Here is an 11393-nt window from a genome sequence, read left to right on the forward strand (position 1 = left end):
GGGTACAGCGGTTCTCAATGGGTAGGGGTGGGGATCTCAGGGCCTGAATTTTTTTCTTTTGCCTTTAAAGTCCAGAGTAGGAAGCCAGTATTGAGTTCAAGGCCAGCCAGGACTACATAACAAGAAAGACCCTGTCTCAGCAAAGGGGGAAAAAAGTATGAGGCTGGGCATGGTGGTCCATGCCTGTAATCTCAGCACTCTGGAGACAGAGGCAGGAGGATCACTGCAAATTTGAGGCCAGCCTGGGCTACATAGTGAGTCCCAGGCAAGCCTGGACAATCTAGCAAGACTCTATCTGAAAAATGATGTGAGATGAAAAAGAGAAGGAAGGGTGATAGCGTGATAGCAGGAAGGAAAAGGAGAGACAAGGATGAGAAGGAAGAGGAAAGAACTGGGAAAAGAGAAGGGAGAGGAAGAAGAGGGGGGAAAAGGACAGCGTGGTATTCACAGGTAGAAAGTAACTGGCTCTCCACGAAGCAGCTCTTCAACACCCCGGTCTCTAGGGGGTTGGCAGAGGATAATGGCGGCAATTATGAAACTACTGCCATAGTGTGCCGGCTGGGCTCTGCCTTCTGCAGGCACTTCAAGAAGGGAAAGAGGAAATCATTCAGGAAGCAGCAATTTTGCCGAGAACCAAGCAGGAGAGGTAACGTTGGCTTATTAAAGAGGCTAAAAAGGAACTGTGGGGAACAGGAAGGTTAATTCTAGAGTTCTTCCATTCCCTTTGAGATCTCAAATTCACCCCATCTCGGGTACACTCGAGCTCGATATATATGGCCCAATATATGTATCCGATTCCAGGGGTGCAACCCAAGGCCTTGAACGTGCTAAGCAAGCCTCTACCACTGACCTACACCCCCAGCCCTGCGCGGCTCAGTGTAGTAACAAAGATCACAGATGGGCACCGCTTAGGAATGGGTGGTAGGTAGCTCACCTGTCCTCTTGCTTCCTCCACCATGAAGCAAGGTTTATTTTCTACTGTGCTCAGGAGTGACCCCTCCCCCCCCACATCCCCACCTCTTTAGATCTGAGGCAGCCACCTCCCCCCAGGAGGAGGATAACCATTCCCACAAGGGAAGCAGAGCCAAGAAAAACTCTGACTAGTGTGCTGGTGTCTGCCATAGCTCTACAGGAAAGAGGCTTGCTGCACAAAAGGGAGAGGTTCTGCCCAACGTATCGGATGCGGAGGTTCAGAGGTCCCAGCATAAAGTGACCATCTTTTTTTTTTTTCCCCTCGAGACAAGGTCTCACTATATAGCTCTGGCTGTCCTGCACAGGCTGGCCTCAAACTCAGAAATCCGTCTGCCTCTGCCTCCAAATGCTGGGGTTAGAGGCGTGCCCCACTTATGCTCTGCTGCTGCTGTTCTTTTTAAGTCTTACTCTGTAGCCCAGGCTGGACCTGGATCTTACACACACACACACACACACACACACACACACACACACACACACACACACACACACACACACACACAGCTTAAACCAGCCTCTAGCCTCCCAAATTCTGGGATTACGATGAGCCACCAAACCCCGCTCGCAACAGCAGTCTTAACTCTCAGAAAACAAATCAAAGACGCTCTGGAGTGCGCTGTGGCGATCGCAACAGACAAATGCACACAGAGGCAGCTCAGCTGCGTCCGTCCTCGCTGTGCAGATGTGCGGTTTGAGTGGGACAGCTTGAGAACACAGCACTTCCAAGTCAGAGCCGCTCCGAGCCAAACCTCTCGGGCACCGAGGGAGGGCTGGCCCGAGCCTTGATGGATCCGGGCTGTTACAGGCTGAGCAAGCTTGGGGACGCACGAGCCTCATTAGTATCTCGGGCGCCGGGAGCAGGCAGGAGGCGGTGGGTCTGAGCGCACACTTCAGTAGAAACGCAGCGCTCAGGACTGTTACTCCAAGGTCTTACCTTACCCCCGCTCCTGAGTGTCCCCTAAACGGCCCCTTTGGATGCTTTTTCCTACAGAAGCAAGTCCTGGCACTGGAGCCGGACGGCAGGACACCTCACGACCAGCGACCCCAGTGCAATCCACTGGGTGAGCCCCGTTCCTAGGGGTGACGATCACGCCGCTCCCGCAGCCCCACAACCCCGCGCGTAGCGTACCATCCCCCGGCCTCACCTCCTGCAGCAGGCGCTCCAGGTGCGTTTCGGCCCAGGTGGTCAGGGCTCCGGACGGCCCCGCACGCCGCCACAGCTCGCGTTCCTGCTCCAGCGCCGCCACTCGGCCGTGCAGTGCGGCCGCCTGGGCGCCCAGCAGCAGGCAGGCAGCGGCCGAGCCCACCGACAGCAGCAGGCACAGCGCGCCCAGCACCCGGGCCCCGCAGCCCGCGCGGGGGTCCTGCACGCCTCCCCCGCCCGCCGGGCGCTCGCCCGCGCCCATAGCGTCCAGCCGGTTCTGCGTCGGCGCTGCGGCCCGGGGCGAATCCAGGTCGGCGGCTGCGGGGATCGGCGTCCCGGCGGCCGCGGATCGCTCACGCCCCCCTCGCCGCCCGCTCCAACGCAGCGGCCACTGCGGGCAGTTCCCTCTATGCAAATAGACCCCGCCAGAAAAGGCGCGGGGACCCACCCAGGGGAGGAGCGGCCGGTCGGGGAGGGCGGGGGCCCCCGGCGCTCACCGGCTCCCTGGCTCCGGGTCCTCGCCACGCTGCTCCCAGCGCGCGAGCCTCTGTGCCCGGTCGCTGCCACCCGAGGGGGCCAGACGCGCCTGGTCTCGGCTCTCCTGCAGCCCTCCTGAGGCTGCGGCGCGGTTCGTGTCCTAGGAGCGACCCCCAAACTTGTGGATTGACCTTTCTGACACTTGCGAACCAAAACCTGGAACCCTGTGGGAAAGTTAGAAGTCCGTCCTAGACGGTCGCTGAGCGCCGCTTGGTGGCCGAAAGCGACCCCTGCATGTGGGCACGGAAAGACTTGGTAGAGAACCAAAGAGAATGAGAAATAGAGGAAGAAAAAAAAAAGGATGGGGGGGGGGGGTGGGGAGAGAGCACGCGAGAAGAGGAAGGAGGAAGGAGGAAGGAAAGAGAAATAAGGAGAATAACTAGGGAAAAGAAGAAGGGAAGAAACGGAGGGAAAGAAGCAGACACCTCTTACAGTCAATGCCCTCACCACTTATAATGTCAGGCATGGACACTAGACAGACATGGTCACACTTTGGAGGGAGTTGACCCAGAGGGAGCGTTTAGTTCGGGAAGCAGACGAAAATAAAAGGGAAAGGAGCTCCAAACTTTGTAGAACTTGAATTCTGCAGGGAAAAACTTGGACAAAACCGAAATCTGGAATGCACCATACTGACTTAACTACAGTGATATCAGGACACCAACAGGGGCCAAAGAGAAAGCCATCCATTAACATGGTGGCCAGAGAGGCTGAAGCTGGAACCTAGGTTTTAGCTGTCGGGGGCCCTAAGGTATATTTATAGGTCAAAACAGGTCTCAAGTAATTGTTGCATTAGTTCCTGTGATACCCATTTGAGAACAGCCAATCGTGAACCTGGTAACGGGCAACTGTGATGGTTTTTAGATGAAGACTTGCCACCTGAATCTCCTGTGGTTGTCTGCTTAATTCCTGTGCCTACATTATCCATTCTGTATTTGTTAAGACTTTTGAACTCCGCCCCCCAACCCCCAGCAAAACTTGTACTCCCTTAATTCAGAGGGAAAGCACCCTGCCCTCGAGACCCACTGAACTGAAATGAAGCAAGGGTGCAATTTCCAACAGCTTCCTAGCTGTGGCCTCAGGTAAAGTGAGTTCCTGGTAGTGATTATACATTCTTGGCCCAGTGAGAAAATTGAGTGTGTGCCCAATAAATACTCTGCAAACCACTTGTTAAGCAAACCCGGCAGCCTACTGAAGTCTCCGAAAAGAGGCCAACACTGTATTACAAGTTAACACTCATTCTCATTAAAAGGTAATTCCCCACTTCCTACCAGTGTTAGTGTTAATGGGTCCTGACGTTCTAGAAGCTTCTGTGTATTGAACAGGCCAAGCTCATTGCTCCCCAGGCCTTTATTCTTATCAGCTATGTGGATTAGCTTCCTCTCAGACTGTGAAGAGCAAGCTCCTAATCTTGAAGTCAAGGTTTCCAGAGCCTGTCCCAGCCTGCCCAATCTAAGGTGGCCCCATCCTCAGGCCCCTTCATTATTAACTAGGGGATGGGGACATCTGTCCCTAGTTACCTTTTAACTGTATCCCCTTGTTTTCTCCTCCACTGTCTTTTTACAGAACACTATCTGGCCCATAGTCCACGCTCAATAAACACTTGGTAAGTAAATTAAGACAAAAAAATAAGTTTACTGTCTGCAGTTCTCAATTGGAAAAGCAAGAATCTAGAAAACACTGTTACTTGTTGCCAGTTGGGGTCCTAGAAGGAAAAGGCGGCACCCTCAGAACAGGTGATTGAAGCCAGCTTGACTGCAGACAGGCTTTACAGTGGCAAGGAGGGAAGCCAGCAGGGGATGGGGGTGCAGGGGGAGCACTCTCAGGCTCACACTCATGGGAAGCCATTATCCCTAGCTGAACAGGTGACAGAAGCCTGCTGGGCAGCCTGTGGAAAGTCTGGGACTCTGAGAAGTTGTCTGCTCAGCAGGAGCTGTGACCTTTGGCTGAGGACACAGCCTTTGTGAACCATGGCTTGGTGGGAGAAGAGGCTGGAAGAAGAAATTATGTCCCTCTCCTGCTAGAGACCCCCATTGACCAAACCTAAAGATCAGGAGCCCAGTAAGAGCCGTACAGAGGGCAGTCCCACAAAAAGCAGACAGAGGTCAGGTATGTACCCAACCCCTCATGCATTCAGTCGAGCTACTGCTGCCTCTGAGTGTCAGCCTGACAGTGATATACCCCTGCATGGCACTCCTTGGGGACCAACTGGCCACCTGGATTACTTTGGACTCTCCCAGTAAAGGAAGAGCCAGGGGTCTGTCCCTCACAGGGATAACTATTCCAGTTATGGGCTGTTTTTCCAATTTACAGAGTCTCAGCCACTTGCACAATGTTCACATATCAGGCAACCCATAGGTATGAAATCTAATACCACACACCCAATCAAGCTATCTACTTATTAGCCAAAGAAGTGGGGTGAGTCCATGACCATGAACTCACTGGCTGAAGGAGTCAGTCTTGGAATACTGGAGCTGCCTTTGAGGCGCTGATGAAATAACTCAGAAGGGTGCAGTTTTGGGATGTGGTACATGATTAAGCAGGGTACCTCTCTGTGATGCTGTGTTCTTAATAAGAACATATGCGTCAAAGAACCTAGGGGTAGAAGCAAGAATGGCACTATCAGCCATCACATGTGACCCAACTTCACAGTTACAAAGACCTGGCATTTGCTCTTCTCGAATCTCTGGGCTATGCATGCCAAGGGAGCAAGGGACCCATGAATTGTGAGCTCTGTCTTGCTGCCTCCCACTCTGAATTCTGTTCAGGAGGCTGAAGGAGTAACTGAGCCCGACCACCAGGGAGTACTGCAATTCCACACTGGGGCAGGGAGATACATGGGCCGCTTGACCATACCACTTCGCCGAATTGTAACTGGAACAGAAAAGTGCAATACCTTCCCCCAGTTGATGCTCCTAGGTAACACAGACAACCAAAGGGTCTGAATGTGTTCACAATGTTGCTCAAGGTTGCAGGGTTTTGTGTATTTCCAGCCACATCCTCCCAAAGTTTAAATTAAGTTCTAAGGTTTTAAGAGACAATTACATGGCGAGATTGTCACTGAAGAAAAGTCACCAGGTCTTCACTCAGTGACTCTTGTCCTGGTCTACCAGCTGACAGTACAACTGAAGCAAGCTACTTACTCTTCAGATCCTCTGTTTTCAGCTTTTTAAAAAAGCTAATGGGGACCAGCTAGCTTTACTCTGTTCAAAAACCAGTAAAACTACATGGCACATTGCAAGGCACGGGACATCAGCATCAGAAAGGATGGTGAGCCTTGGGAGATGGGTAACAGGGAACTCAAGGACTGTGGAGACTTCCCAGGCCACAGTGCAAGAAGAGGGCCTCAGCCAGAGCTGGCCTACAGCTCTGGTAGTCTAGCTAGGGCAGGCAGTTCGGAGTTGCAGGGAAGAGGGCTGGAGATCTAGGCTCCCGGTGAGTAAGAAAACAGATCAGGATGATTGGAATTCTAAATGCAAACAAGCCCTACAGGCTAGGGGGTCTTCCTGCCGGCTAGTACAGAAAACCTGATAGATCAGATGTCATTGAGCACTCATGTTTTTTGATGCGGGGGTGGGGGTGGGTGGGGAGGGGATGGGGGAATGGGGGGATGGGGACGGGGTCGGGGACGGGGACAGACACGGACCCGGAAAAACTAACTCTAGACTAAGCATTGACCTAGGTCTTGCTTAAAAGCTTAAAACCAAAACCTGAAAAGATCAAATTGATGCAAATAAGCATGTAATGGCTGAAGTGTGAAGGAATACAAGCACATTCAGACTAATAAGGTACAACAGGAAACTACCTGAACCATATAGCAGAGAAGATGAATAGAAGAGAAATTACTCACAAGCAATCCAGAAATGGCAGGGACAAGAGAATTAGTGAACAAAGATATCAAAGTTAGGACTGTATTCTTCATGCCCAAGGAACTAAAGGTAAGGAGCCATGACAGATACTTTTAAAAAAAGACCCAAAACAAATTCTAGAAGATGAAAATTTGAAATTTTAAAGACAAAACAAAAAAACACAACTCTGGGCTCGGAGCAGTTGAGAACACTTGCTGCTGTTTGAGGACCCAGGTTTGATTCCCATCATCCACAGGGTGGCTCACAAACATCTGTAATTCCAGTTCTGGGGGAATACAACACCCTCTTCTGACCTCCTTGGGCACTGCAAGCAATGATACAGACATACATGTAGACAAAATATTGATATACATAAAATAAGAATAAATAAACCTCTTTAATCCTAGCACTTGGGAGGTAGAGGCAGGCAGAGTTCAATGTCAGCCTGGTCTACGGAGTAAGTTCCAGAACAGCCAGGGCTACACAGAGAAGCCTTGTGTAGTGGGTAGCCATTCCAGCTTTGATCTGGAAGTTCCAACCCCCATTGAGACTTCGGCAATGTCACGCCTACAAGGCGGGGCCAAGGGAGGCGCCTGGGGACCCGAGAGCTGGATCGGCGGGCGCTCTCTCTGTTGCGGGACCCTGGACTGGAGAGGTGGACCGAGCAGAGCTCCAGAGAACACCGCTGGACTGTGATACACCTTCCCCAGACTCCGCGACCTACCTATTCCTTAATTTGTAAGTTACGCCATTAAATAAATCTCCTTTTAACTACGTGGAGTGGCCTTAATAAATTCACCAATATCTGGCGCTCACGTGGGGCAAGTTCCAAAGGCCTGGGTGGCTCCCGCCCTCAGCCTCCTCCCCGGCTGGCGGGTACCTAAACCCGCCTGCAGAGTTCCATAGAACCAGGGAAAGCCTACACGGTTCCATTCCCGAAAAAGGGAGCAGCTAGTCCGGTCTCAGCTCCCTAGCTTAGCCCCCAGACCAGCGAAAAACCGCTGTGAGTGAGGCGATCCCCCTCCTCCCCGAGTGCGGGCCCCGGCTCCCACCATCCCGGCTCCCGCCATCCGGCTCCCCGCCATCCGGCTCCCCGCCATCCCGGCTCCCGCCATCAGGCTCCCACCATCCCGGCTCCCGCCATCCGGCTCCCACCATCCCGGCTCCCGCCATCCGGCTCCCCGCCATCCCGGCTCCTGCCTCCAGCTGCCGCCCGCCAAGGTTGCCAGCAGGCCCTGGATTTTAGTATGTGTTTCTTGCTTGATATTGTTTGCATTGGTTGTAGTTCCATCTTATCTAGGTCATTATCCCTCATTATTCCTGGACAATATTTGATAACCATTCCTTTGTATATAGTCTTGTATTAGGTCAGAACTTTCTTATTTAGACAAAAAGGGGGAGATGTAGTGGGTAGCCATTCCAGCTTTGATCTGGAAGTTCCAACCCCCATTGAGACTTCGGCAATGTCACGCCTACAAGGCGGGGCCAAGGGAGGCGCCTGGGGACCCGAGAGCTGGATCGGCGGGCGCTCTCTCTGTTGCGGGACCCTGGACTGGAGAGGTGGACCGAGCAGAGCTCCAGAGAACACCGCTGGACTGTGATACACCTTCCCCAGACTCCGCGACCTACCTATTCCTTAATTTGTAAGTTACGCCATTAAATAAATCTCCTTTTAACTACGTGGAGTGGCCTTAATAAATTCACCAATAGCCTTGTCTTGAAAAACCCAAATGAAATAAATAATAAACCTAAAATAAGGAAAGAAAAGGAACACTTGCTGTTCTTGCAGAGAAATGGGTTCAATTCCTAGCACCCACATAGTGGTTCATGATCATCTGTAACTCCAGTTCCGGGGAATCCAATGCCTTCTTCTGGCTTCATGGGCACAGACATATAAACAAGCAAAACACTTACAAACCTACAAAACTAGATGGTGGCTAGAGAGTGGGAAAGAGTTCTTGCTCTTTGCAAGCATGGGGATCTGAGTTAAGAGTTCCTAGAACCCACATAAAAAGCCAGGTATAACTTGAGCACTGTGTGGGGCAGAGACAAGATTACTAGGGCATGTTGGCTAGGTCAGACGGGGTCCAGGTTTGGTGACAAGACTCTCTCAAGGAAATAAGGCAAAGCATACCACAGCAAGGGAACCCCACACCCTCTGGCCCAAGGGCATTGGTGGGCTATGCAATGAAGACAACCACACAAGGCACATTAAAGGTTGTTTCAACTGAGTGGTAAAGAAAAACCAACTTAAAAGCAATTAGAAAAAAAGAAAAGCATATGCAAAGGAACAAAATAGCAGGTTTCCTGGCCACACAGTACATACAACATACAGGGTAGAGAACCTTCTTCCATTTTCATCAACACAACTCCAGACCCAGCCTGAATGCAGGACAACAATGACAATGATACATACCTGTAATCCTAGTACTCATGAGGCTGAGGCAGGAAGACCATGAGTTGAAAGCTTCAAGGCCAGCATGGGTTAATGAAACTGTCTCATGGGGGGAGGGTGTTGAAAGCTCTCAGAAACACAAAAGCTAAAAGAATTCATTGTCATCCTCACAGCCACAGTAAAGAGAAATGTTAATGCCATAACTCAGGGCAAAAGGAAAACCACACTAGAAATATGAACTTATACAAAGGAAACCCTAACTCTCTGGATAAACATAAGACTCCTTGCTGGGCTGGTGAGGATGCAGGCCTGTGATCCCACACTTAGGAGGTGGGACAGAAAGATCAGGAGTTCAAAGCTAACTATGGTTACATATCAAGTTCAAGGCCACCCTGGACTATATATCCTGTCTCCAAAACAAAACATTCACATCTTATAAAAATCTAGACATACAAGCTCTGGCCCCACAATGAATGAGGCAGGAGGATCACCCTGAGGATTTTGAGGTATCCTGAGCTAGAGGAAGACCTTGTCTCAAAACAAAGCTATCTCATTAAAACAATTCAATGGCTTAAAACAAAAAAAGTGACACCTTGCACGACTTTATATGGCTGAATAGAATGCATGAAGACCAAAGCCCAGCAGAGGAGGACATGTCTCACTGTCCTGTCATTCTTGTGCTAAGAGGTAGGCTGCCACATGCAGCTGAAGAGGATGCACACTCTGAGCTGTCAAAGGCTGAATAGCCACTTAGTTACCAGCCACATATCACAAAAGGCACCAAAAGTCATGAAAAACAGCCTAAAGTAAGTTAAAGGACGCATGATGGTTCCTTAGCCACAAAACAAAACTCGGGAAGGGCAAAGGCCAGTGAGCTGTCAATGTGTCATCCTGGCTGGGTCCTGTAAATATAACAGCCCAAGTATAAGATAACATTTCGAGGCAAGCTTAGACTTAAACATCAGATTTTTTTTTTTTTTGCTGATTTTGTTGTATTTATTTGTTTGGAGGTGGGTGTGGGCCCAAGGCATGCATGACGACTCAGTTGTCAGGCTTGGCAGCAAATGCTTTTAGCCACCAAGCTACCTTGCCAGCCCAAACACAACTGTTTGATGATAGCAGTATTATACACACACATATATTTAAGTCTATTAAAATATAGAATTATGAACTATGGTATCTAACATTTATATTTAAACAGAGCAGTAGACTGACTTAAAAAATGCCAAGTGTTTTAATATTTTGAAGCTGAGCTATATATTTAGGGAGGGGGACTCATTCTATTCTTACATTAAAAAAGTTTTTTTAGATGGAAAAAAAATTACTAATAAAGAACCAGCCTCCCCCAATAACTCAAGTACAGTCCTATCAGAGAACTTTCATCATTTAAGAGCATAACATTCCTCCTTAAAAAAACTAAAATATATAGGGAAGGAGTCTAGAGGGAATGGGAGATAAAAGAAGGGACTAGGGAGATATGATCATCATACTCATGTATAAAATAATCAGACTTAAAAATATTTTAAAAAATTACCTCCATTATAAATGATCCACATTCATATATCTGCCAGTCGAAGCCCTTTTCCTTTTAGTGCTGAAGTTGCAAACACTGTGAAAAGCAGTGAACCTTCCAGAATTTGAGTGCACCAATACAGGAAGGTAGGAGCAGGCAGCTGAGAGCTCAGAGGAGGTAATGCTCAGCAAAGCACATTTCCAGAATGAACACCCTGACCACTACTCATTTCTACCTACAGTAACTCCGAATGTTAATTTGCACACAAGTTAGTAAAACACTGTAGCATGAATCTTAAAGAGTTCTTATTAATTATACCCGAGGCCAGTTACTGGGGTCAATGCTGGTAGATCAGAGAGACAGAACAAGCCACAGCTATCTCACCTCGCCGGATCCTCAGCTGGTCTTGTCTCCTTAGACTGGAGGCCTCTGAGTCCTCATCCAGAATGGGTCTCAGCTGAATTGCTGCTCAAAAGCCTGAATGCTTAACCAGCCAAATGCCTTTAGTTTCTGGTCCTCACGCCTTATATACCTTTCTGCTTTCTACCACCACTCCCTGGGATTAAAGGCTTGCTTTCTGGGATTAAAGGCTGCTTAGCTGCATCCTTGAACACATGGATTTCTGCCTCTGGAATGCTAGGATTAAAAGCGTGTGTTACCACTGCCTAACTTCTATGTTTAATATTGTGGCTGTTCTGTCTCTGATCCCAGGTAAGTTTATTAGCATGCACAATATTTGGGGCAATACAATACCACAAAACACCCTGTGAAGACTGTTAACTTTCAAAGGAAATGGATTTAGAGACATTGTTTTAATTATGTGTGGTTATGTGCACATTAGTGCAGCTGCCTAGATGTCAGAAGACAGCAGCTCTTGGATTTCCTAGAGCTGGAGTTATGTTTGCCTAATATAGGGCCGGTAATCTAACTCTGGTCCTCTCTAAGAACAGTACATGATCTCAACTGCTGAGCCATCTCTCCAGTTCC

The 11393-nt window shown here is 49.5% G+C and overlaps 1 protein-coding gene across 1 annotated transcript in view; it reads right to left on the reverse strand.

Annotated features, from left to right (window-relative positions):
• Col23a1 (collagen type XXIII alpha 1 chain) overlaps positions 1 to 2789 on the reverse strand; it is a 307202-nt gene extending 304413 nt beyond the window's left edge. The window contains exon 1 of the mRNA XM_052757961.1: positions 2118 to 2789. Coding sequence (XP_052613921.1) covers positions 2118 to 2378 — 261 coding nt within the window. The 5' untranslated portion in view covers positions 2379 to 2789. The remainder of the gene's footprint in view (positions 1 to 2117) is intronic.
• Between the last annotated feature and the right edge of the window lie 8604 nt (positions 2790 to 11393).

Source organism: Peromyscus californicus, unplaced genomic scaffold, assembly GCF_007827085.1.
Source record: "Peromyscus californicus insignis strain IS unplaced genomic scaffold, ASM782708v3 Scaffold_3__1_contigs__length_106647218, whole genome shotgun sequence".
Lineage (NCBI taxonomy): Eukaryota > Metazoa > Chordata > Mammalia > Rodentia > Cricetidae > Peromyscus > Peromyscus californicus.